Source organism: Paralichthys olivaceus, chromosome 4 (assembly GCF_024713975.1).
Source record: "Paralichthys olivaceus isolate ysfri-2021 chromosome 4, ASM2471397v2, whole genome shotgun sequence".
NCBI lineage: Eukaryota > Metazoa > Chordata > Actinopteri > Pleuronectiformes > Paralichthyidae > Paralichthys > Paralichthys olivaceus.
The window spans coordinates 10,723,553-10,750,942 of record NC_091096.1 but is presented as its reverse complement, the minus strand read 5'-3'; the positions used below and the strand labels follow the sequence as shown (position 1 = coordinate 10,750,942).

Here is a 27,390-nt window from a genome sequence, read left to right as displayed (position 1 = left end):
TGGTGACAAGTGTTTACATGTTCCATGGGATCCAAGGAAACGTGACCCTGACATCGAGAGATAAAAGTCTATTCACAACACATTTCCATCGGTAATTATTGATTCTAATGGAAATAAAAATGTAATGTGTCTTTGCAGAAAATCTCATTTACTTCAAATAATGCATAATGTCATGCAGACCACAGTTAAATCTACTCATGTTACTAATTAATAATAAGATAAAACAAAAAAGATAAAATAAGATGAGACTTTGTTAATCCCAAAGGAATATTACAGTAACAGTACAATATAAATTAGAATAGAATACAGTGGCTAAAACAATATAGAATTAAGTCTAAAAATAAATGTAGAAATGGGTAGTTAATTAAATAAAAAATATAAAGTGTATGCTGAGTGCCTAATAGTAAATATAAATAAAACATGAAAATAAAATAAGTTAGTCACATGAGACAGAGAAACTAAAACAAAGTGTCAGTAAGTAGAAATGATACAGGGGTCATACTGCACATATGGAATACTGCAGATGATATTCAAATAATATGACGATGTTAATTATTGCACACAAGGGGGAATGTTATAATAATGGTGGAAGATATATTGAAATCAGATTATGTAACCATGGGCCACTGCAAAGATCATGTGTATGATTAAACAGTTGAAGTTAAAACCTGCAGGTTAAGCTGTGTCAAAGTCCAAAGTCAGTATTTGCAAGCTTGAATTACTTACCCAGATAACGTTATTGGTATGTAGTGCCACCTAAACATTATGAAATCAGATGTTCTGAAACTGACTACGTCTTATTACTGGAGGTTGTTCAGGTCAGCATGTTCTCATAAGGGGCACATGACGACCATAGTGTCAGACGCTGTAAATGAGTAACACTGGGTCACAGAACAAACGAGTCCATACAGGACTTCATCTCTTCATTATCAGATGGATGTTAAATCAATCAAGTATCACTGCACCCCCCACCAACCATGACCAGGTGGTGTTTATAGATACACCTAAATTTATTCATTTCATTTTTTACTGTAATTGCTACTTTTATATCTACTGTTGAAGCTTTAGTTATTAGTAAATTCCTACAAGTGGGATTATTTTCTCCATTGTGCGATACTGCTGGTAATTTTCCTGCTCTTGTCATTACATGCCTAAGAGGAAAACTATACTACAAAGTCAACAGCTGCAGAATGTGTTCCTAACAGGACCCCTTGAATCAGGACACACAGCTGTTTCCCCCTGTCTTTAATAATGGTGCAAATATATCACTTTGTGAGGATTTACCGGGGGTGAACACTTGGCAGGAACATCCTCAACAAAATAGAAGATATACTGCAAATGTGGTAGTTGTAGGCCTATAAGATTATCTGATACACAAGTTTCGGGTTACAGCGGATATTTACGTTATGGTATTTTAGTTCCTTGTTAAAGTAGAAAACCCCTCACTGTTATTTGACTCCAGTAATCTGAGAACAGTGACCTTGCTGCTCTCAACTGTAAGACCTATATCTGCAGACAGACTTTGTAAACCTACATACGGTCTAATGCAGTGTTACTTAACCATTATATCCTAATTTAAAACAACTCATTAAGAATAATTTGGGAAAGCACCATAGGTTAGTTCATATGTTGAAATTACCCTACTTCCTCTGTCTGTGTATTTTAAATCGCAGGATACTTTTACAAGTAAACTGTCACTTGTGCATATTGAATGATTCCTTTTTGTGTGGATCTTGCAGAAACATGTTGGACATCAACCGGATTCCTGCCCTTTGTCCTTTTTCACTTCCCCCATTCTATGTGCTGAGTGAAGTTGCACAATGTTCTTAGGAACAGTTAATACACCTCTGTATAATATGCATAACGCAATGATGAAATGCTCAAATAACAAGACACTTTCTCCAGCCCTATTGAATCTTAACCAGACTTCATAAAAAGGGCAACTTTTTCTCCTCGCACCATTCCCCTGCAGGAATTTGTCAAACTGACACTTGCTACCAAACATTTTATAATGAAAAAACTTGGAGAAAAAGTGTAGTCATCAGCAGTTCACAGCTGGGACTGAACTTTGTCCTCCTTCCTGATAGCAAAACAACAAGCAGAGTATAAAAGGGGGGAGCAGTGGGGGCAGAGGCTTGTTTTTGTTCCTGGAGTTGCAGCAGCGAAGAACTGAGCAGAGGGAAGGAAACTTTTTAACCAAACGGTATGTGAAGGAATTTATTCAATTTGATACAGTTACTCAAAATGCAGCAAATAATGTGACAAAAAAAATCTATTTGCAAATGGATACATGCAAAAACTTAGAACCTAGGGGTATTTCGCAATTTAATGTGTCTGAGCTAGTCGTTGACGCAGTCACAAAACAGTTGCCTACACTGTTTAACATTTCCTCCTGTCATGCATGAGGTGACACATAGCAGAAATATTCAGCCTTCCTGTTGCACTACATGTTGTTTATATTGTTTTATTAAAGTCCACAGTTGTATAGAAACAACACAGATTTACAAACTTCTAACAAAAGCTTTGTTGAGTTTACTACTTGCACAGTTTTTCTTATATAACTAGTCCAGTCCAGTCAGAACTTGAGTGAAAAGAGGCACCGTCTGAGAGGATTCTTTGATTTGGAGAATACAAAATGAAAACTTGTGTTTTGCACCATACTATTACTCTTATCTGCTGAGTTTGACCAGTATCTCCTCCTTCTTTCTCCTCTGCCCCTCCCCATTCCCCTCCAACTTCTCCCTCCTCCTCCACACTATCCCCTTTCTCATCTGTGCTCAGCAGACTTGGGGCAGTGAGGAGGCACCACAGTGATGTGGGCTGGCCTCAGCCTGCTCCTCACTCTCTGCCTGCTCCATGGGGGCGGAGCAGAGAGTGATGGAGGTGGGCCTCGCTGTCAGCCGCCGCCACCCTGGAAGATAGGGGAGGTGGAAGCGATGAAGGAAAGGATGGGCCAGGTGACAGTAGTGGCACTTCTCCAGGCCAGCTGACTGTTCTGCTTGGTGCAGGCTTCCAGGTATTTGCCCATCATGTGTTCAGTCAGTGTCAACCCTGACCTCTGCTCTTTTGTTCATTCAAGATCAAGCGTGACGTGATGTTGCAGCCCAGGAGTTCTACCTCTGTGGCAAAGCATTTCATTCTCACTGCTTGGTCAATCAGAAAGTGTTTCAAAAATCATATCAGATGAAATATAGGCTCAGTTACATTTGATTCAATTGGCTCGTTTTGCAAGGCCTACCAAATTGTCAAGGTATAGCACACAGGTTCATCCCGCTGAGGCAACTATTACAAAGAAGTTTATATATATTTGTTAAGCATTATCTCAAAGATTGATTTTTAAAACTCATAGTCTCTGATTGCTCTTCTCTGAACAGAATGGACGGCCTGCGCCAGAAGCTGGAGAGTCAGGGCCTGAGGGACGTGACCTACATGGTCATTAACCACCAGGGGGAGCAAGCACAGCGCCTGCACACCACGCTGGCACAGAGACTTTCAGAGAGCATCACCCTGTACAAACAGGACGAGCTACAGCCTGATGTCTGGCAGACGCTGGGGGGAGAGAAAGACGACTTCTTCATCTATGACCGGTGTGTTACCTTTAGTGGAAAGTTCTCTTGATTCATTTTAAACTTTATAATCTCCATCCAGATTTAACCTCACCCTGTTTTCCTATCATCAGGTGTGGGCGTCTCACCCACCACATTTCCCTCCCATACTCCATCATTGGACAAGGTCATGTCGAGGGTGCGATCAAAGACGCCTACTGCAAACGCATGTGTGGGGACTGCACACATGAGGTAGATCATAACTGCATGAATATACACTGATTCAAACAGTGTCATCAGATAATTCGTTTGTAACACATTAAATCAAACATGGGCTCTGCTTCAGTTCTCCTCTCTTTATGTTTATACAGAGTGCTGAGATTCCAGAGGAGTGCAAAGGGAAAGCAGATGCACAGCCTGACGCAGTTGCTGCCCCAGCTGTGGAGGAAGACACAGGACATGGTCATGGGCACGGTCACCATCATGGACATCCCCATGGTCATGACCATGCCCACCATGGGGATAATCATGGGTTTCACCCCCGTGGCTTTGGCCATGGTGATGGTCAACACCATGGTCATCACCATGGTAATCACCATGGTAATCATGATAACCATGACCATGGACAAAGCCAAACTCATCAAGATCTTAGGCCACAGGGGCAACAACAGAACGGTCAGGTGTTTCAAAGGCAGCAGCATGCTGAGTTAGGCCAGATGCAGCAAGCAGTGCATATGCTCCAGATGCGACAGGAGGCCCATGCAGCCCCTGTGATGCCCTGAGTACCAAAAAAGTTGAGCTGAAAATCAAAGCACAGCTGACAGTGGACAGCAGGCTCTGACAACGAGGCCTCTCCTAAGGTCAGCTGATGCTGACACTGACGCAGGCTGTTTGGCGAAGCAGGGAGCGAGGAGCCCGTCGGTCTCTGACACTGTGATGAGGCGCTGCCCGCCACCTGACAGTGACACGGACTGATAGGCGATGCAGCCAATAATGTTAGGGAGACCTGACAGTGACGCTCGCATCCTGCTGACTGACAGCAGCCTCAGCCAGCCCAGTGACCATGACCCCCAGGAGTAGTGAGCTGAGGATGAGAGCAGCTGTAAGCTGACTCTGAAATCAGCCAGTGATATTAACATCTGCTAACAACACCAGGGTCAGGTGCACTTCTTACCAACAAGTATTACCCTGAGAAAGGGCGGGGCCGTTCCTGACAGCCTAGATGTGTGATAGAAGTAGTCCAACATCACAATGAAAGATAAACACATGGCTTAAAAACATGTGGTGTGTTTCACCTGTCTCAGCATGTCTGTCAGTGTTTCGCTCCCGTTTGTTCTCAGGAGTATAGGTGGTTGTCATATTTGTAAGTTGCCTTTTCCATTTTGCTCTCTCCGTCCTTAATGAAACCAGGCGCAGAAACTACGCTCTAGTGGCGTCTGTATGAAGTCCGGCAGGAGAGAGAGGAGAGGGTGGTTTAGGAACATGATAAGCACACAAAATATTTTATAATTAAGTATGAGAGGATGTTTGAAGAAACAGAGAAATGTGATAGAATCTGTAAACACAACAAAAATGAACGAGTAAGAGGGAATAAGAGAAGATACTATCACAGTAAAAACATCTTATTATGAGACTAAATCTGTAGTTAATTGGAGAAACCTGAAAGCACAAAACATGTAAAAGCAAACCTAATAAACTTCAAGCAAGCAGCATGTTTATCTGCAGGTTTTTGAGCACATATAACCACTTGTTTTTGTTTTGCTGAGTTCACAAACTTGATTACACTAGTGTATCTCTTTTCCACTTTCAACATTCACATTTTTAAAATGACTGTTTGGCATTTCTGTACATTTTATTTTTGCATTTACTAGACATTTAGTAGGCTGCAAATTGCTCATTTATACAAAGCTTGTTTAAAAAATAATAAAAATACAAAACTCTATTGTTTGGGAAAAGATGAGTGAGAGAGTGAGGTGATGAATGAATGTTAAAATACAGTCTGTACTTAATGACGGTTGCTGCGGGAAGGTCACGATCACCCTAAAACCTGATGCCTGCACAGAGAACTGTATTGCACTAATGTCGTGAAAAATGAAAGTGGAATAAAGATGGTTGAGTTGCAGCTTTGGTTTATGTGTGTGTTCTTTCCAAAGTGAAAACAGCAGTTGAGAGTGATTAGTATATTTAAGAAGAGTTAGAAGAACTGTGGGGTTGCCATGTGGGGGGAGCTGATCTTGGTGGGATATGACAACTATCCTGCATATGCATATGAGATGTTAAACACGTGAATCAAACAAAGCAGGGGGAACATCTTACCCCCCCCAAACCTTGTACGATTACATTTTTCATAGAAGCATGTAGCATCAAAGTCTGATGACATACCAGTAATGCAGAGCTGATGTCCCTTTATTGTGTTGTGTATGTAAAACAATGTTTTCCCTTGTGTTATATAGAAGATTTATGTGAAGGGTGCAGTTCTAACTATTGCTACTATTTGTCAGCAGGTGGTGTTGAAGGTCTACAAAACAAACCAGCACCACACTCAGCTGTTGATATACTTGTCTTCTCACTCACCCTTTGCAGGTTTAACACAGGTTTGACACCTCCACTAGAATAAAAAACCTCTCCAGCTCAAACGATTGACTAGTTTATTTGTGATGCATTTTCAATAATCATGTGAAAGATGATACAAATTTTTCTATGTTTTTACTACACTTATTTATCATGTACATGAGTGATACATCCTGTATATGGTCATAAGGAAGCTTGGAATATTTGCAAGATTTCCAGAGGATGAAAGTGGGGGCAGCACAGTGGTCGCTTCACAGCAAGAAGATTCAGAATCACGGCCTCAGTCAGGGTCTTTCTGAGTGTTTGCATGTTTTCCCTGAATCTTTAAACTCCAGCTTCATCCCACAGTCCAAAGACATGCAGACTGGGGTTAGGTAAATTGGAGAAATTGACAGGAGGTGTGAATGGTCGTTTGTCTCTGTGTGTTGGCCCTATGATGGACTGGCGACCCTTCCAGAGTGAACCCTGCCTCTCACCCAATGTCAGCTGAGATTGGCCCCAGCCCCCAACGACCCTCAGAGGATAAGCAGTATAGATGATGGATGGATGAAAGCAGGTTCCCTTCACGCATAGTGAGACTACTTATAATGAAAAAATTCCCATCCCATTCAGTCAATTAAGGTTTTGCATATTTGGATTCATCAACTACATAGGTGGTTCATGACACATGCACCCAACACCCTCTTCACCCAGAGTTCTATTCCCCGAGAAGCTGTACAGCAACTGGCTATAACACACATATTTCAACAACAATAAAATAATTTTTGGTGTTTAGTGCAATTTTAAAGTCTTATTCATTTTCTGGAATGTGTGTACTGGTGTTGAGACTACTACCCACAGGAAGTGCATCCTAAACCTCATGTTTCTGTGCCAACACTTACATAATGATGTCAACATCCAGCTCAGAACCTGTGAAATTGTGTCCAGGACCTAAAGTTTAACACCCTTGGTTTGGTGTCATGTATCCGAATCGCCTGTCAGACTGTGTGTCTGAAAAGGTCAACAAGCAACCGGAGGTAATAAATGAGACAGAGTCGGCCTGCGTGTGTGGGCGTAATTGGGCTGAAGATCCAATACAGGGGAACAGTGACTTATGGGTAATTACCTGCAATGTCCTGAGACGAAGAGCTGTGAGTGGCTGTCTCTCTGATTCAATCAGCCCCACACAGAGCAGCGCAGTACACAGCCTCTGTCTTAATTGTCCGATATGCTTTCCCCCTGATGCACAACTGTTTCTGCAGCCGCTTCCTCTCCACTTACTCTGGCAGCAAGAGAGAGAGAGAGAGAGTGGGAGAGAGAAAGAGAGAGAGAGAATCACACACTTGTGAACTCATTCACACACACACAAAGTGCCTCTGTGTTGCTCACAAGCAAGTATGTATTCTTCACTCTGCAACCAGCACACATACACACAATTCATTTTCCTCTCTCAGACACACGCACGCGCAAATCCATTTGCATTCGAACTCTCAGACCACAGTAGCCTGTATATATTCTTAATTACCATCCTTTTCCGTCCCTGAGTGCTGATCTGAGCTGACCTTTACTGTGCAGCTTGTTTCTCATGTGCTCCTAATGGCAGTGTGTTTCGTCTAGTGGACATAGTTGGGAAAAATACATTTTTAAATGAAATCAATGCTAGAATGCTACTCTGAATCACCCGTCTGTTAGTTTGTTTTATTACCTCGAAAGTTGGTGGAAGGATGGATCAGCGAAGAACCCATTCAGTGGATCCAGATCTTTAACACTGGGATATAGGGATTTATCCTGACAACAAGAATCAGGCAAGAATCATGGACCTGATTTCAATTGTTGTGTAAAACTCACTCTTTGATATCAGTTCACCAAATGTTCCTGATTTCTTTCATCAAGATTCATCAATTATTGTCTGGAAAAATGAGAAAATGTTGAAAAACACCCTAATCTTGCAATTTTAAAGAAAGTGAAAAAAAAATCCTGGCTCCACCCCCTGATCTGGATCTGAACCAAAATTGAATCGGTTTTTCCTTGACCCACATTGCATCCTTGAACTAACTTTCATGGAAATCCCTTTGGTTGTATTGAACTTTTGGCAAGAACGAACCAACCAAAAACAAACAGACGGGTGAAAACATAACCTGATTAGCAGAGTTAACACACACCCTTTTTTCCACACAGAATAATACTGTGGATATAAGTCTGACTATGTGAGACTATAGATATTTTGTTAGAATATTTGTCCAATTTATACTTTGGAAACTACAATTAACTATTAAAAACAGGTTTTATTTTTGAAATCATCTAATGACAAAGAAATAATGCACAAGATAATTAAAGTTGCAGTATGTACATTTATTGAGTTACTTTTTGAGAGCTTATCGATCACACATACAACACCAGAAAGGCTCAACTGGTAAGAGAACAATATCAAATAATCAACGTTCAACACTCTGCCTCGAGTAAAACAACAGCGAACAGACAAGGACAGTGGCTCCAAGGTCAGGAGGGCAAAAAAATATAGTGAAGTCATAATCAATTAGTCACGCCAATGCAAACTGATGTTTTAACACTGGAGAACGCAATGCAGCTGTCCTCAATTCTGACATGTGGGATATTTCTGGTGCCGTGAGCCTGAACAACACACCTCAGAGAATAACAGCACATGTGAGTCATGCTGCCTGTCCACTGCAGGTAGTAGGGTGATGGGAGGGCTCTGAGCAAACAAATAAATAAAACACGATCAGAAATAAAGATCGGAGCCACTGAACTTATTCATTAAAAAAAAGGCATATATACTACAGAGAATCCAACTGTTTATCTGGCATGAGTCTCTTTTATTTTGACATAAAGATTAAAAACCAGCACAGATTCCAGCGCTCATGATAATTTCAAGGCTAAGCATGGTGACAAAAGCCACCCTTCAACCGACACAAAAAAAACATGGTCAGGACAAATCATTATAAAACACTTCAGCCCCATTTAAATGCACTTTTATCATGAAAATGCTGAAATCACATAGCGGGAGACGTGCGACAAAGGTAGAGTTACAGTAGAACAATTTTCTCTCAAAGACTATCTGCTCTATCATCTATCCAAAAATCTTTTAGCAAATATTAAATACTCCATTACAGTACATCACCCTAACAATCTAGTAGTGTAAAAAAAAATCCTATGAACATAAAGTCTGTTGAACAAAACTTAACTCTACCGATACTGAAGGGTCCTCAAAATCAGATTATTGTGCTGAAAGAAAAAAAAATATATATAACTCTGCTTGTAATATCATAGACTCGATATTGTCCGATATACAAAATCTGAATACTATTTTAAAAGATCAGACATACACTGTATGTGTACAAAGTGCTTGCTCTAAAGTTTGTTGTAACATTTATAAGCTTGAAATAACCATTGCAAACTTTTACACTACATTAAGAATTAGCTCATTGTGAACTGGTAATGGCAACAAAAATGAAAAAGATGCAGACACAATGCAGTAAACACCTGTAATAAAAAGCACCACCGCTCCTCCTTATTTTTATAACGTTTCCTCATTATCATAATTGCATCACTTCTTCCAGTTTGCACACATTCACAATCACCAGGGTACATCTGGAAAAAGAAAACAATAAAAGCTTAGCAGTACTTTTTCTATTGTCTGATCTTCCTTCATATAAACAGAAAGCCTTCTGGGGATCTTTGGATGGGAATGGTGGGAGTCGGATGAGCATCGTGTGGGAAAAAAACTGTCTGATTGTTGCTGTAACACATTTCCAGAAATCAGTATCATCCATTTGGCAGGTTTTTCATCACCTCAGCATTTAAAGTGTTAGATGACACCCTCCTACCAGAGTAAGGCTTTATGCAGGAAAAGGTTCATGTACCGAGCAGCAACATGTTGTGATTAGAAACATTAATGACGTTTTAAAAATATATACTTGTAATTTTACAGCACTAGTAAATATATTAAGACATTTCTGCAACAGCATTGACTTGCTGGTATCATCAGCACTAAAGGCAGCAACAACAGAACACTGAGCTCTTCAAATAAAAAAAGGAGAGGTATAGAGAAGAGAGAAATGGCAAGTTTATTATATTCACATTTTCTTTATTGTCATTCTATGGCTCTTGCTTTGTCTCTCAACATTATGGGATTGTCTGATACAAAATAGACCGTTTCTATGTGAGTCCCTGGCCTGCTTATCAAAAGGATAATTCAAAGGCAGGATATGTTTTTTTTTCCTTTTCACTGCGAAGTATGTTTTGTTTACAATGAGATGTGTTCATCTCTGACTCATTCGCAAATGAAAGTTCATTGTGTCGCAACACAACATGCATATGGCCCAACCTTTACTAATGTAGCTTATTGTGTACAGTGTGCTATGCTGCTGTGTGTGTCACAGGCATATTGTCAATGTCTATAATTCAAAGAATGAAAACATACAAAGCCACACAGCCAAACACTGTCGACGAACCAAGAGCAAGCTCAGTGACTAGGAGACAGATTCTGCCAAAACGATACCCTAAACATGTTTATTATAAGAATATCATAAGGTTAAAATAACTATAAATCCATACATGTGCCGAATTAAATCTACTTTTTTGTTTTCACTCTATCATACCAGAACCTGGATCTCAGCCCTTCTGGCCCTGATCAGCATTTTCGTTTGGAAATAGTGGGCAGTTTTACAAGAGTAACATGCAAATTACAGTTGAATGGCCTCAGACAATCAACATCCTCACAACTATTTTCTTAGACTATTTTTAGATCATAATGCTAATGCCTATGTCAGGAAGGCAAAATTAAATCAGTCAATTAAGGCAAATATTTATTATGTAGCTGTGTGTGTTTGTGTGTGTGTGTGTGTGCATGCATGTTACTGCGTAAGTGCATGTGCATGCTTTTCGTAGTCAATCTATGCAGAGAGGCTTCACCTACATAGCGGTACATATACAGAATATACTGTAGCAATGCATAAGTGCACAAATCCCAATGACATCTGCATGCCTCAGCACACGTATAAGGCAAGCCAATAACACTATCACAGCACATGTGGTTAACACGGTGTACTTGGCAGTAAATAAGTATAAAATGTTAGCTAATTACAGCTTTTACACACTTTCACAGTCTCTCAACTTGCTCCAGTCACTGTCCCTGCAATAACGATGCAACATGAGAGGAGTAAATCTCTCAAGTTGAAAGCTTAGACTCTAAGGTATCATGTTTAAAGTGATGGATTGTGAGGGAGTGAGTGCTGCTTGAAAAAGTGAGACTTGATTGCTGTTGCTGTCTGGTGTAATGCAGTATTTATTTTTCTCCCAAACCACCAGGTGTTCCCTTGTGGAAAAATAACATGCCCTTAAGCAAGGCACTTGGTGGTAGTACGGCACTATTTGTACTGAGCGGCTCCCAGCTGTGACTGAATCTAAGTAGACCATTCCACATACTATAAGAAATGTTGATGAGTACTGTAAGTGATGTATGTTCACAGTACAGTGTGCATGTCAAAATAAAATGAAAGAATATAAACTCCATGTTGGGGACATGTATAATCAGACTGTTATATATTATCAATGCATTTCTGGAATCAGTTTGTGCTAAAATGTTGTCATTTCCCTTTTATTTGTCACCTCACTTGCTAATCCACTTCCCAGAATGCCTTTCAACACCCCCCAAGGAAGGAAAGCAGTTTAACAGCAATACTAAAAGTGTTTTGTTTGTTGTAAATTTGTAGTGTATAGCTGCTTTCAGACACACACTGAACTCCAGACACTCTAGGGAGAGGCTGTGTGTGAGAACGCAAATGTCAGAGTGAGAGCCTCCAGACTTTCTTCAGCCAGCCCCCCCAAGTATAAAGTCTGCAGACTGTAGCAGGAAATCTTACACAGGATTCACCGCGAGCGAGTGGGAGTGAACAAGATGTTTCCAACATGCAAAAATGAAAAAAAAACTAAAAGAAAACAAATATCTTCAGATGAAAAATCTATGCCACACACGTAGAAGACTTACACCAAGATGTTAAGAGAGTTTCTGGCAATTAGGACTGAAGCTGGTATAGATGTAAACAAAAACATGTGATCGCCGCAGCGGAATTTATACGTTACGTCCTTCACCTGAACACTCACATTTCTGTGTTGTCCTGAACGCATCCGAGCAAAGAAAGTACGGAACCAATCCTGTGGACATCCTTTCGGAGTTTAAGTCTGAAAACGTCCTATGTTTGGCAATTTATTCATTAAAATTTAACCATCATACCACGAAACAAAATGAAGCCAAGAATGTAAGGTAAAACTGCATAGATGTGTTTGGAACTGTATTTAGGGGCCGATTCTTGCTTTATCTTTTCGTATAAAAATATATATTTCTAGCTAAGTGCTTTTAAGATGACATGATGAAATAAGAAATTTAAGAATACAAAATAAGCCATGATTTGAACATCTCCACCAGCAAGAGGTATCAACGACAGCAATGACTTCTTCATGGTGTTGGGGGGTGAAACGCATGACGAGAGTGTGCTTCTCTTCTCCCAGTCAATCATACACTGACATGTCTCAGCAAGATTAAGACTTCAGTAATGTCATTGCTCCAAACACAATTAGCCAGAGGATGCAATGAGACTGGAGTGAAGTGAGCTAATACTTTTTTTGGACTCATTACAGCCACAGGGTTTTTCTAACACGTACGTTCGGTCACCTCCATATCACATTAACTGACGAGGCAGAGTCAACAACTCGTAGCTCATGTCTCCCTTTCAGTACCCTCTGAAAACAAACACCTTTAAAGGCTCATCACACTGTGTGCTACAGGTTTTTTGGTTTCCAGCAGGAATTAGGTCGAAACAGGCTTTTGTGAATATGGGGGACTTCCTAGTTAATCAACCTTGCACCCTTAGGTCCAATCACATTGTCATTTCATGGTGAGAGGTTCCCCAGCAGGTCTGGGGTTATGTACCCTACAGGCATAGCAGGTAGGGTCTTGAGGGGGTGCTGTGGCAGGCAGGGAGGGGGAGACTGACGGGGAGGTGGGTTGAGGAGCAGACTGTGCTGAGTGTCCACCTCCTGCACCACTGTATAGTCTGAAACAGGAGCACTGAACTGGGACTGGGGAGAGTCAGGAACAATATAAGATGATTGGTTATCTTCTACTGGGGCTGCAGGTTTGGTCTCCACTGCCTGCGGGTGTATGGTTTGGTACCCCTCACCGGACATGCGGGAGCAAGGGGGAGTGCTGATTTGCCGGGCAGTGCTCTCTGCGGTGTAGCCACTTCCCTCGGGATCCACGACCAGCAGGTGAAACTGCAGCTCTTTTTGCTTCTTCTCCGCGGTCCCCTCGTTGTCTTCGCCCTCTTTCCCTTTCTTCAGTGTTTCCTCCTCAGTGGCTGAGGTGCTCTCCTGGATGCGGAGTTGCTGGCCAGGAGACAGCACCACGCCTCCAGAGGGCATGACGTTGCTAACCTGGGCGTAGAAGTCTGTGTTGACCCAAGTCTGGGGTCCTGTGGTTTGGGTTTGGATGAGGGTCCTCTCTGAGGTTGAGACTCCTTCTTCAACAGCGAGGGAGTCTTCTTCAACAGCGAGGGAGGCTTCTCCATCCTCTGGTTGGCCTGGCAACAGAGTGGCCATCATCATTAGGGTGTCATGGTCGAGAACATCTGGGTCGTAACAGCTGGCCCTGCCTGAGTCATCATCAGGGAAGCTGATGCAGAGGGAAACAGAGGGAAAAATGGATGAAATTCATAATGCAAAGACATTTGTTTTCGTGAAACCACAGCCTTCACATAAGAATCTTTGCAGTACCCAATGGTGTTGGAGCATCCACTGTTCATGTGGTGGCTGACGTGTTGGGGCAGGCCAAGGAGCCTCTGGGTGTCTGAGCCCTGGTTGTCCTCCTTCTCCCCAGCATCTGCATCCTCAGCATTCACGTCGATGAACTCAACCCATGGCTCATCTTGGTAGAAATCTGGTGCATAGGTGGACAGGCCGCCCATACCTCCACCACTCAGGATCAAATTCAGGTCGTCCAGCCTCCCCTTCTGCAAATGCACAAATTTGTACAAATATCAGGCATGTGTCGTGATCAGGAAGCAAAACAGATCTTTTTGTATTCGCTGCACAGTATCAGCTGCAAATCAAGCATTGTGTTTCCACCTTTGTCTAATTATGAAATAGCAGCATTTTCATTTCATTATTCATACAAGCACTTTTTGTTCTGAGGTCCAGGGCTGTCTTATAAATGCATCCCACAGCACAATGCTGAGCCACGACCCTCTTCACATGTTATTATCCCTCAGTGGTCCTCCTGTCCTTGTTGACTTAAAAAAAACAAAAAAAAAGTGTGTGCTTTGCTTTCAAATTGTTTATGGACATTTTTTTCTTTTTATTTCATTGTTGACGAACAGCGGTTGGAAGAGGGACGGTGGGTGTGGGTGGGATGATTGCGTGGCCTAATGTTCCACGTGGATGTCCAGGGTTGTCTGTTTTCTATCAAGATTACATTGTAAAGGGAATCAAAAAAACAGTGGTTACACAACACTTTCTGAATAAGCAAGCCACAGTTCCACATGTTAACGGCTGTGAATTATTGATGTTTACAATTTAACCCTTTAAGCACATGCAGTACAAGAAAATACTCTCACAGTGTATTTTAGATAATTGAAATTATATCATTACAATATAGAAGCTAATATTTGTTTTCTCACAAAAGGTTAATCCATTAAAATGATTTATTAACATGATTGGAGAAATATTTTACAGCTGAAAAAACAAATCTGACAGATAAATCATGAATGCATGACCTTTTTTTTCAAATTACCTCAAATATATTGCATATTCACTACTACAATTTCTTCTCTTGACGACATAGAAAGCAGAAACTATATATCTGTGACACGAAAGCTGCAAACAGCCATGATACTCTATCACTGGAGTCTATTATTTTGTTCATATAAAAAAAAAAAGAAAAGAAGCCAAGGCAGAATAACAGAGGAGAAATAAATGTACCTTCAACAGCTCTGGATCAATGCCTTTAATTTTGGGTGCAGGAACTGGTGGTAAAATAATTATCATGAATCTGTAGAGGCAGCAAGAGGAAGAAAACATGATGAAGATAATCTGTTTATCATATTTGTCAGCGTGCGTGTGTGTGTATGTGTGTGTGTGTGTGTGTGTGTCCTTGCAGAGAAGTGCGCTGCAAAATCTGCTGCTGATTTAGCAAACAGTTCACATGTTATCACTGCCATCATGCTTCAGCAGGTCCAGTGTGTTTTGGACAGTGTTGGCTGAATGTGTTTAAAAGAGAGAGTTCCTACCTGTGCTGCTGAGAGACGACAATCAGCATGATGAGTATGAGGATGCCCACGATCCCGAAAACAAGAACAACTGTGAGCGGGAACGTACTCTCTAAAAAAGAACATAAAACAGATTCCAACATCACACCTACACAGTTCCAGGTTGATGCAAACTGTCAGATTTATTCCTGATATCTGACCAACAGATTTAACATTCCACCCTTGAGTCAAGTTGACTTTACCTCCACTGAGAATCTCAGTCACGTGAATGAAGATAGAGTCACTAAAGTCTCCAAACTTAGTGAAGGCCTGCATCCTGCAGCTGATCTGCACTTCATACTGTTTGCCTATGTGCAGACCGTAGATTCCCTGGTGAGTGTGCGGCTGAGTTGCCAACTGCAATATAGAAACACACCGGAGAGAATGAAAACAAAGAATAGAGAGAGAATAAAGTGATTTTGCAATGTTTTGATTGATTAGAAAACAGCTGAAGCTAAACTAAGCTGAACAAGGTGTTAAGATGTTTATAACTGTCGCCTTTCCATAGGCACGATTGTTATTTTGTCATTTTGGATACATTAGGCCGAGGACTGTTATAATGGAAGGTTCTAGCATAGTTTCCAAGGCTGCATTCATCAGACGATTGGCCACACGGTAATGAATAGGAGCCTGCACAAGGTCCCATGGCCTCTGACCTACAGATCCCTCCCTTCACTTCCTTCAGAGAGGCTGTGATTTCCCAGAGGACCTTGCTCTGGCTTCCATCGCCTTGCCAACAAAGCTACACTGCATTTTAGCCATGAGACTCCTTGGGGGAGGGGGAAGGAAACACGACACTGTGCCACTATGACCTACCTACAATTTACTTTTAAGAGCGTGCATACGTGTTTGCGTTGGTGTGAGCTTATGTGTATGCACAGAGACATTTTTGTTAAGTTTTAAGGTGTGTGTTTACATGCTCACGTACCAGTGTCTGCCTCAAGGCAAAGGAAGGAAGAGAGAGAGAGAGAGTTTAAGAGCAATTATAAAGAGAAAACACTCACTGATTTCCAGTTTGTGGCATTTCTCTCTCTGTACTGGATTTTATACTCAAGGCGCATCCAGCCCGCCGCGACGTCTGCAGAGGGCGGGGGCTCCCAGTTGACCATGACATCATAACTTAGCCCAGAGGGACTTATGTTCAGGAGGGTCCAGTTTAGAGACACTGGTGGGTCTGGACGTACTGCCGGGAAAAGGGTAAAAGTTCAATGTGAACGGAAGGAAAACAAAAACAAGCTATTAATACCACTCAACATGGCAAATACATCAATGGCTTAGAATGCATTTGACCTCGGATGAACAAATAAAGAATTATAGTTAGATAAAGACAACACTTTTAAATTTTAAATGCTTTTGAAAAATATTAAATATATAATGTGAAAATGGGCTTTGCTAGTACTCACTATAGTGTTAGCCCTATGTTTCCTTGATGGTAGTGCAAGATTTAGAAGGAATTAAATAGAGCTACTCATATGGTGACCAATAAAAACATAAGCAAACTTCCAGGAGAAGCCACCAACAGCTGAAGAGATATTTTCTCTGGACAGCCTAGAGAGCCAATGATTCATGTCATTCTTTATTCTATGTGTACTGAGGACAACAACCATATGTTATCTATACAACAACATGCTGACACTCAATTTCAACACATTTTCCAGGGAAGAAATATCAGCAAACACATGACATTAACATGTGATAATACAGCGTCTATCATTATCTTCTACAGTCCTGATTAGATAAATACCATCAGACATCAAAACATTTAGCGTGTAACCACTGTGTATTTAACACCTGCTGTGATGCTGACAAGCATGTGACATTTGCTGATTTGATATACAGCAGCAAATACCGTTTCCTGGAAACTTGTAGAGGTGATCTATCATGCTATACCATGCTTCACACTCTTAAAACCACTGGAAATATAGTGAAGAAGTCCTAGTTCATTGGATCAGGATATGCACAAATGCTGATAACTTACCAATATTTTCCACTGTGAAACAATCGTCCTCATTAATAAAGGTGGTGTTTTGGCTGCGCAGCTGCATGCAGTAGGGGATCCAAATAGATGTGTGGTTCACGTCGAAGAAACATTCCCTGTTTGAATAGTTATAATGGGGACACTCTTTCCATTCGCTGGTTGGAAAGCTGAAGGAGGGATAAAGTTCAACAATGGAAAACTTGTCAATTAGCAATTGGAAAAGAGTCAAATCTTTTTTTAGCAGGTTTACCACATTTGAAAAGCCTGCATGCACATACTGCGCTAACTTTCCAGTTAAATGGTACCACACAGACTTATCCAACTGAAGTAGGCAGCAGGTGAGGTACTCACTCTTTCTTCAGGTAGAAGACTCGGAGTACTCCAGGGGAGGACAGGTTCTGGAAGGTGCCTGGACTCCACCAACAGCGAAATGTCTCCTGCTCCCTGGAGATGCATTCAGTGAAATGAGGCTCAGTGGGAGCTAAAAGACAAAGAAAGACACAGAAAGGTAAGAGACAGAGTAAACAACGCAGACTGCATTAAGCTGTAGAAACACCTCTGTAAAGATTTAGATTATTTAGATAATGAATACAGCAAAATCACACCTCCATAACTACTCTTTCTTGAACTATTTATGCTGCTAGTGACCAAATAAGTTGGCTAGCCAGCTAACTAAAGCTTGTTTGTCGATTCACTATTTGACTACATAGCTTTCTTGTTTGCTCCCACATTTGACGCTAGTAAACACATTGCTTGTAGTTTCATGCTTTTCATTCCCAGACATGATGAATAGATGTTAGCTAGCTAGTTAGCTTCACTTGAATGATTTGGCTAGCAGCTAGCCTAGCTAACATTCATTCCGTCCATCGCATTTGGTTGTGTTTGTGTAGCCAACACTTTTCTATGGTTCTCCCAAACACTGTTTTTCAGCTGTTATTATCTGACATCATTTTTGTAACAAGCTCAGTTTTGAAACCTTGTTATTATCCCTGTGAATGGCCAAGGCTATTCCATGAATTCAAAATGTTTCTGTAGCACAAGACAATATGATATTTGAAGTATTCCACAGACACATGGCAGCAAATGTACCAGTACACCTTATTATTTTCTTTTTAACATACTTGCACATACACATGGTGGAGGTTAGCTGCCAGCTGCCTTGAGAAATACATACAAACCTGATGAAAGCTGCAACGTGAGAAATGCTCTCTGCTGGTGTTCACTGGCTAAAGGATTAACTTCTAGTCTGCAGCGAGTGACGTTGTATCGACTTTCAGTCACTGTGCTTTTCCACACTTCATATCTATCCACATACATTTCATATGCCCCACCCCGAGGCCCTGACTCAGCCCTTTCCACCTCTTCTTCGGCACCCTGTCACTCCTGATCACTAGTCCCTCGCTGCCGGTTTGGTGCAACCATAAATAAGCAACTGAGTGTATTGATTTCTGCTCTCCCCGCTCTCCCCCAGCTCTTCCACGGTAACTGCAGCATATATCAAACACAGAACTAGATCATAAACATTTCTTCAGAACACAGTGCAGGAGTTAAAGACAGACTGGAGCAGAAATCTTTGGAGATTTCTACATAAACATACAACTAAACACATCTCACTTTCATGAAGTTTATGCTTTAGGCATGTGCCTACACTGAACCATTTGTGCAGAGACACACACCTTACCAGCATGCATCCCTGATTAACATAAACACACTCACAGACACCACAACCAAACACCCGAACCAACATGCCCTATACCCGAGGCAGGTATCAATCTGCATGCACTCATCATTTATTCACACAGAAAAAACCTATACACCACTACTTTGATTACTTTGCTGACTTTCTATTTATGCCAGTGTAGCCTCATAATTCATTGCATTCCTATGATTTTTCGCCTCTAGCTCTCTCACCACTCCCCCCCTTTTTTTTTCCACCTTCCCTCCCTTCATCTTCTGCATACTGTCGTGGTTCCCAGAGCTTTGCTATTTCAACTTGCCCTCCCTCCCCCATCCAACAAATTCCAGCTGCCACCATCAAAGAGCTTTGTGCAGACGCTGTATGCAAAGGAGGGCTCGGAACTACAGCCGGACTGGTTACGGAAAAAGAGTAAACTAGCACCTTGGAAATGCATGTTTTTAGGTTATATGTAACCGACATATAAAGACATGTGTAAAGTGTCCTTGGGTCCCGTGAAAGGTGCTATATAAATGCAAGCCATTATTATTATTATTATTATTATTATGTCTCTTGATGTCTCAGATTTTCATGGTTGGCAACATTTTCAACAACCTCATACAATTTTATAAAAGTAAATAAGTTCCTTATTCATGTATGTAAATAATTATTTACAGTGAAAGACAAACTTTTGAGACAAACTCTAACAGCTTGAGACTCAAACGCACACAGACAATGAAATGCTACCTCTTCATAAAGAATGGGGCTCTGCTGGTTAAGGTCAGAATGTACTGCATTTTTGTACAAGTTGTAAGTTGTAAGTAAGCAGGTTGCTTACATGTCTGGTTGTTAGTTGAAGTGTGTCATAGTTGAGAGGATGTGCTGCAACACCTGGAGTCAAGCATTCTCAACTAATTCTCAATGTCTCTTTTTCATACTCATTTACTGACAATCATAATTCATACCTTGAATTTTTCAAATCTGATATCATAAGATTCTACATCGCTGCAAACTTTTGTTTTTCAGAGGACATAAAAGCGAAAGGAATTGTTCAAGTTGTAACTGGCTCACAAGCCAGGGGGCAACATCTTGACAGCTACATGTTGATCATGCATAGGCTGGTATATTTTTGTTTTAGGGCCTTACTTGAAGATTTCTGCACATACTAACCATCACAGAGTTTCGGTGATGAGAGGCTACATCATGCCTGTACTTGCCAGCTGCCATTAAATTATCAGCAGTTAAAAACCTGATTTTGTATGCCTGTGTGTGTGTGTGTGTGCACTCCTCCCGGCTGTCCATACATACTGTATCTGTGGTTCCTTGTGTGGTGTGTGTGCAGCTGAGACTGATAAACAGCTCTTCGCTTCATGTCCTGTGTTCATCAATCTATACAGAGGAGCTAGGAAACCACTTATCTGCCTTGATGTCAGCTTCAGCCATTACGGTTTAAAATCCATTAAAAAGCCTAAATAAAGCCCTCTTCCCCCTGCCTTGTGCTAGCTGGTAAACAGCACTAAAAAGGTGCTGAGAAAGGTGCAGGCTTTATCGGTTATCGCACTGTCAAATATTTTACTGTCATGAGGAGCGCAAGGAAAATGAGGCTATGACGCTATGAATTACCACCTTTTCCAGCTCATTTGCAGATAGAGGTTAGTAATGAGGTTAATAACGCTTCCAAGGAGAGAAGAGGTATCTGTGAGGGAGGAGGTATGAGGAAACAAAAAGGGAATAGAGAGAGACTGCACATGGCAACAGTCAGAGAAAATAAATGTATTATGATGGAAGACAAAACTGAAAGGCAGCCTTAGATCTTTGGCTGCGAAACTAAAATGCTTTTGAGAGTAAAATTCATTTGGTAAGTAAATGATGTCTAAAAGACAAATTGTGCGTGAAATATTGCCCTAAATGAAAACAGTCTCTGGAGATGTCCCTCAGGGTTCAGTGGTTTGTTACCATTAGGTAAAAAACAGCTATAACTGCTATGCATGCTATGAAAAGTTTTTGTCATGTGGTTGAAAGTTGATACAGCTCAGACCAAACATTAACAATCTGTGCGTTATTATTTGATGGTGAATTGAATTCTCACTGACATAAACTTAGCTGTTAAATTTTGCTTTATTTAACACATAAAACTGAATAATCCCTGCCCCCATATATAGCCACTGTGAGTCTCAATTTAACCCAAATAGGAGGAATAAAATGAATTGTCACCTATTTCAGGATAAAGTTATTTATACATTTTATGACATGTCACCAGAAAGATTGAAGTACTGTCAGCAAGAAACTCTGATTGATGCTGCAGCACCCAGGCCAGATGATTCACATCACTTCCTGCACCAGCATCTGACTGTGTGTGTGTCAACCAGATGGAGAAATTGGCAGCACACACTGGCAGCGGGCCTGTCACTGTGCACATGTTGTATTGCTGCACCACAGGCTCAATGCACATTCTGTCTTCTGCAACACACACTTGTCGAGGTGTTAATGTATTTGTTGGAGAAAGGATTGTTTGTCTTTCAAGAATCTGTACATTACGTGTAGATGAGATAGGGAGAAAAGATGAGGCAAAGTCTGGAAAAATCAAACAGGAATTGTATTATTTCGCGAATGTCCCATACACTTTATACCTAAACATACATATTTCCTTTTTGGAGGAAACTAAAAATAGAAAAGCTACTAACCGAGCTTTATAGTGGAGGTTAAATGTCATAAGGCCATGTGGAATTTGAGAGAGCCAGAAAGCGCGAGATGTGGGCCAGAAGAGAAGGGGAGAACGCAGTGAGACCGCAACAAGATACAAACAAGGGAAGGCAAACAGCTGATAAAAATAACAGCCAACATGCACATGCAGGTTCACTCATAAGTACACAAACGCACTCACAAAAAAACACACATGCACACACTGAACTTCCACCTTCAAAACAAAAACCGACAGAGAATATCAAAGTGCCATTGTGCGGCTCCTTGAATATGTCCTGCCTTTCCTCTGAGTAAAACAACAGGACCCAAGGCTTCACTTCCCCGTTCGCATTCGGCAGCACAGAATGACAAGTGCTCGCTCCATCTGATCCTCATGATTCCCATCAGTGTTATAGCTTTGAAGTCTAGCAAGCACAAGCTGGTGTGTTTAACCATGCAGTGACCCAGTCAGCTTATTTAGGTCCCAACCATTTATTAACCTGAACTAATGATGTTAATCTCCTCTAATGCCATTACAGACCGTAGTATTTGCTTAGTTATGTCATATTAAGTTCAAGTGAGAGTAAATATAGATGGGCAGGGGTGTTTGGCTTACAGCACAGACACCTGCACACAGATTTCTCGAGTCACCTCTCTCCCTTTCTGCCTCTCTGGCTTTTTATTGTGGCTTATCCCGTCACACTGCCATCCGCGCTTCACTAGGGTGTCAGATGTTTTCACATGGGTCAAAGCAACATGTTAAATTCAGCTGCTGCCTATGGGGCCTCACAGAGAGTTGGAAGATCCTCATTTAAGATATGAGATGAAAAGGCTCCATTGCTGTATAACTGACACTCTGCTATACAATGTAAGCTTTAAGTGAGTTTCTAAAGAGAAATTAAATACTGGCATAATTTCTGATGTTTTACAGCATTTATTAACTTTCCATGGTGAGAGAACTGCATTTTTGTGATTGCAATTGTAAGGCTACAGCCATACTCTGATACTTTTTCATTTAAAAATAACATTTTGTAACAAAATTGATCTTTGTCGTCACAAAGTAATGGTAACACACCTGAAAAAGTATATATCAGAATCAGAAGTACTTTATTAATCCCCGTAGGGAAATTAAAATATACATGACCATTTTCATACACTGGGCATGTGCATGCAGGTGTAAATATGTACTCTGCTTATGTAAAATACTACGAACGAGAACAGCAATGGTGAAAAGAAAAGCAAAGATAATTTAATAGTATGCATTTCTCTCTCCTGCCTTTCAAGGCTCCAACTTTACATAGCACTTTAGACATTCTATTCCACACAAGGCCCAGATTTTGTCTCTCAGAGCAAACACACCCACATCTCGTCTTTGAAGCAGATGAAACTGTAGATTGTGTGTGTGTGTGTGTGTGTGTGTGTGTGTGTGTGTGTACGAGCCAGACAGACCTAACCTCTGCACGGTTACCAATGGTTACCACCTCTGTGGCCAAAAAAGCACAGCCTCATGTAACAGGATCAATCTATGGGCCAGAGGAGCGAGTCCTCTTGAGACACACACAGGCAGATGCTCGGGGAGGGCTGGGGCGAGATGAAGCGTACGTGTGAAAGAACCGATGAAAAGACAAACGACTGCGTATATAATCACTCTGGTAAACCTTTAAATATATAGCAGCTTCTCCAAACGTCTGCTCTCGGTTTGTTATGCGGCTCGCCTGACAACAGACATAAAGATGCGGCAGAAACAGCACAACCAATAACACTCAGGTAGGCTCCTTTCACTCCGTGCAGGTGAACAACGAAATGGTTTAATACAACCCCAAAAGCAGAGGATGACTGTTTCTTACCCACTCTACAAGATTCAAGATTCACTGATTTCTGCAAGTGTAAAGTATAAACACAAGTGAAGAAAAAGCTGTCATTATCTGAGGCTGTGTGGTGGTAAACTCGAGGAAGGCACAGTCTGTGTGTGTTTGATCAAGCTAACAGAGGTCGCTTCATGTTTACAGATGTTTTAAGGGTTTGTTGAGGAAGACAAGGGCTGCGTTTGAAGGAGGTGGGCCAGTCAGAATGTTTGATGGTTTAACCTCAAATGGTTATCAGTGGTTAGTCTGTGGGCTTATCAGAGAGGTAATGTAAATGCAAAGAGATAGTGACGTTTGCTACGGTTTGTGAGCAAACACAAAGTCAAAAGACCTGAGGGCAAAGACTCAGAGCTCAGAACTCTATTTAGAGTTTGAACAATTTAAAGTCAGGAGCAGACACACTCATCTGTTTAACACTAGAGCTTTTGCTACAACAAGAATATTGTCAAATTGATAAAATAATGATATAATGAGCAGCCCCGATGTTACACACATAACTGATGGACCCTCTTGAATCTAGTTTTATGTAAATTACAGAGGCCAAAATCTTAGCAGGACACAATCTTTGATTCTCAATCATCGTCATCAAATTAACTTTTTTGCAATGAGAATGGATACAATCGTCATTCACTTCCAGGTCAAATGACTCTGCAGTAGACACAGGTTTTAATCAGCTCCTGCTCTGAGCGGCTGTGATGGAAGCATGACACGCCGGTGAATGTGCTAATTTGCCAAGACAGTGAAGTGAGAGAACGCCTCAGCTCTTCGCTCGTACCTGACATCGGACATGATGCATCAAACTCCTCTATTGGCGATGGGAAGGGAGTCAATTGTCCTTTTTTTCTGGTTCAGCCACGTTTAAAATACTTGCATACACCCACTTATTTTAGTGTATATGAGGTATAACAAACAAGATCTTTTACTTAACTATGTTTGCTGTCTCCCCTCTTACCAAAACAAGACTGACAGGCATAGACTGACAGACTGACCTTTTTATTCTCTGATCGCTGGATTTTAGAGAGTTGCAGATTGTATAAGTGACCCCAGTGATCAACAACCATGAAAACAATCTACCTTCGATCGTTTGATTGAGTGTGAAGCTGTAACATTCATCAGTCAACATGTTAATGATGGTAATGATGCTCCCCTGAATACCCCCTCAAAAGAAGACGGGATGAGATGAGGTGATTTGGCATTCTTCAGCTGACGCCAAAAAAGATATTTCCAACAAAAAGGGAATTGGCAAACAGTTATTACACCATAAAAATATGGCAAAATCACTAATGAAAACATGACCACTTGCCAGCTTGCACAATTCAAATGTGTCCTATCACCCATCAGTAAAAAGGTGCACGGGTGAATGTGTGACTGCATCTACATTCTAACCATGATATGCATATTGTTATACACTCTGCACGCTCCAGGAAAAACCCTGCACGTTATGAAATGTCAGGTTTTGGATATTTAAGTTGCAAAACTCAAAAAGAAAAACAGAGAAATAATGTGTCCACTGTTAGCTTAAAGGTTCAGTGTGTAAGATTTAGGTGAAAGTAATTTTTGACAGAAATTAAATATAAAATAATCTGAGTGATCTTTTCACTGGTGTGTTTCATCTAAATTCAGTGAATTGTTGTTTTCTTTACCATAGAATGGGCCCTTTATATTTAAAAACTGTATATTTACATGGAGGGGGGGTCCTCTCTGTGGAGGCCGCCATGTTTTTTTACTGTCGTCCAAACTGGACAAACTAAAACCTTTTGAGTTTTCATGACAACTGAAGTTCACCACAGGTTCTCTTACATGTTTGGAAGTGGAGGCTGAGATGAGGAGTATTCAGCTGCAATATGCAACTTCATCTCTAAATATCACTAAATTGTACAGACTGAACCTTTAAATGCCATTCAGTGTGTCATAGCATTTCCATAACTATATAAACTAGATGCACTCAAATGAATCATCAGTACAGGAAGTTGGTACCAATACAAAAGAAAGGTACTGAAGTTACTTTATTTAGAGCTCAGATTACACGGGGCCAAGTTTCCCCAAGGGTTTAAGCAGGTAACAGGTGCTGCAGCTGTCTGAGAAGCCGTCCACACATGGTTTGGAGATCTCTCAGGTCTCTGTCTGACGCTGTCTGTCAACTGTTAACGGCAACGAGCAGATGTGCCTAAGAATAAACTGGCGAGACAGTGAGTTACAACACTGTACGTACAAAGGATGACAAACTGTGTTGTCAAATGTTTTCAGTGTCATTAACTGACTCTGCATTTTAATGTTGCCTTAAAAAGAAAGAAAGAATAGAAGAGAATAGAAAAATGGGAACATTTTAAAAAGATGAGTGGTTTAATTTTTTTTTATATTCAAGGGAATAAAGAAACAATAGAATAGAATAGAAAAATCAATAACTATTACTGTATTTAAAAAGTGTGATTTTATTTCATTTGTATTCAAGGATGACAAACTGTGAGCCTAACAACGTTCAAAGATAATCAAAAATAGAAGAGAAAAAAACTCAAAAATATCCGAAAAATCTAGTGAATCAAATTATATCAATAAAAATCGTGATGTATATATATGGACAAACTGCAAGAACAATCTTTCTGCACTATAATCTTTACCGGCAATGTCTCAACTCTCATTTCTCAGAAAATTAATTTCTAAAATCTTCAGTAAAACAGCAGCGAGGGTCTGAACAGAAAATGGTTTCTTATCTGTCTCTCAGAAACAGATGATGGAGACACGTGCAGACAAAGTCAACAGCTCCTCTATGAGAGTTTCCCTAAATCATTTGCTGTTCTCACAAAGGTAAACTTTAGATAAACAAGAAGTGTCTTGGCCAAAGTTGCAGGGGTCGCACACTTTCACCCCGTTCAAGCTGCAGTTGCTTCATCCGGGTAGCAGAAGTTGCACACTCATTACCATCTTTCAGTCAATCCTGTGTTTGTGACTGGAAATGGTGCCGTTAAAGACAACATAATTAATTTTAAAAGCCTTATCTTGGAGAGGAGGGGGAAGATTGGCCTGTTTGCTCAGCCGACACATTCTTTCACCTAATTATTTCAAATGGCTCTGTGACAGCTGGATTAGCTGGCTGAACATCCTGCATCATCCTGTCCCTGGACTTTGATAGAGAAGTCCCAGCCATATATTTACCCTGGCTCTATTGATCAAAACCTGTTTGACAAGCCAAACCAGGAAAGTGCTGCATTTGCTCAATGCTGGACCTCATGTCTCTGAGCAAACAAAGCCTTCTGCACCTGATGTCTGACATAAGACGCAAGTGTCAACAGCAAACCTGACTTGCATCTGTTAATGTTCGATACTATAAGCTGCATGTAGAGATTGTCTTAAAAATATATTTGTTTTTGCTTATTTGTCCTCAAAACAAGAAGTGAAAAAAACACATCAATAACCCACCTGATGTTGTCATGTGGTCCCGGTCCAAAAGAAACGCCGAAGCTGGAGTCGACGGCCAGTCCAGGCAGGAAATTAGGAGAAGGATCAGGAGGTGAGAGGAGGGTGAGGAGACAGCCATGATGCTGGAGACAGAGAGAGGGGCAGAGACACTGTGATTATAATTATCAGCTGGACGCCATGATGACATACCCATGTTAAAAAAACCCTCCTTCCTTCCCTCCCCCGTTTACTCCCTTTCTTTCTCTCTGACCTATGAGGACAACCGTGGACGGCTGCCATTTATTTTCAGCTGGTGTCTGTGAAATCCAACACGAGACACGGCATAGTTAATTATTGTCCCAGGTTGCTGCTGTGGCAG

At 41.0% G+C, this 27,390-nt stretch overlaps 2 protein-coding genes across 6 annotated transcripts in view; one reads left to right on the top strand and one right to left on the bottom strand.

Moving 5' to 3' along the window:
- The first annotated feature begins 1,909 nt into the window (after window positions 1–1,909).
- On the top strand, window positions 1,910–5,667 carry selenop (selenoprotein P). 5 transcript variants are annotated; one of them, XM_069523664.1, is made up of 5 exons: window positions 1,910–2,203; window positions 2,785–3,016; window positions 3,375–3,587; window positions 3,680–3,797; window positions 3,917–5,667. In XM_069523664.1, the coding sequence occupies exons 3-5, from the start codon at window positions 3,536–3,538 to the stop codon at window positions 4,254–4,256; spliced, it is 510 nt and encodes a 169-aa protein (XP_069379765.1). In that variant the 5' UTR covers window positions 1,910–2,203; window positions 2,785–3,016; window positions 3,375–3,535; the 3' UTR covers window positions 4,257–5,667. The 5 variants fall into 5 exon arrangements, with proteins under 5 accessions (XP_069379765.1, XP_019958275.2, XP_069379763.1 ...); XM_020102716.2 differs by having other exon boundaries at window positions 2,062–2,203; XM_069523662.1 differs by having other exon boundaries at window positions 2,062–2,203; window positions 3,917–4,555.
- A 2,759-nt stretch (window positions 5,668–8,426) lies between these two features.
- The window catches only part of ghra (growth hormone receptor a), a 29,059-nt gene continuing 10,095 nt past the window's right edge, over window positions 8,427–27,390 (bottom strand). The window contains exons 2-10 of the mRNA XM_020102722.2: window positions 27,033–27,154; window positions 17,745–17,874; window positions 17,394–17,560; window positions 16,420–16,598; window positions 15,619–15,772; window positions 15,398–15,488; window positions 15,090–15,159; window positions 13,887–14,122; window positions 8,427–13,785 (exon numbers count right to left, since the gene is read on the bottom strand). Of these exons, the coding sequence (XP_019958281.2) occupies window positions 13,005–13,785; window positions 13,887–14,122; window positions 15,090–15,159; window positions 15,398–15,488; window positions 15,619–15,772; window positions 16,420–16,598; window positions 17,394–17,560; window positions 17,745–17,874; window positions 27,033–27,150 (1,926 nt within the window). The 5' untranslated portion in view covers window positions 27,151–27,154 and the 3' untranslated portion in view covers window positions 8,427–13,004. The remainder of the gene's footprint in view (window positions 13,786–13,886; window positions 14,123–15,089; window positions 15,160–15,397; window positions 15,489–15,618; window positions 15,773–16,419; window positions 16,599–17,393; window positions 17,561–17,744; window positions 17,875–27,032; window positions 27,155–27,390) is intronic.

Coding starts and splice junctions, on each gene's coding strand:
- selenop (XM_069523664.1), top strand. CDS start 3,536: ATGTCTGGCAGACGCTGGGGGGAGAGAAAGACGACTTCTTCATCTATG. Junction 3,588..3,679: donor GACTTCTTCATCTATGACCG/GTGTGTTACCTT, acceptor TCCTATCATCAG/GTGTGGGCGTCTCACCCACC. Junction 3,798..3,916: donor GTGGGGACTGCACACATGAG/GTAGATCATAAC, acceptor ATGTTTATACAG/AGTGCTGAGATTCCAGAGGA.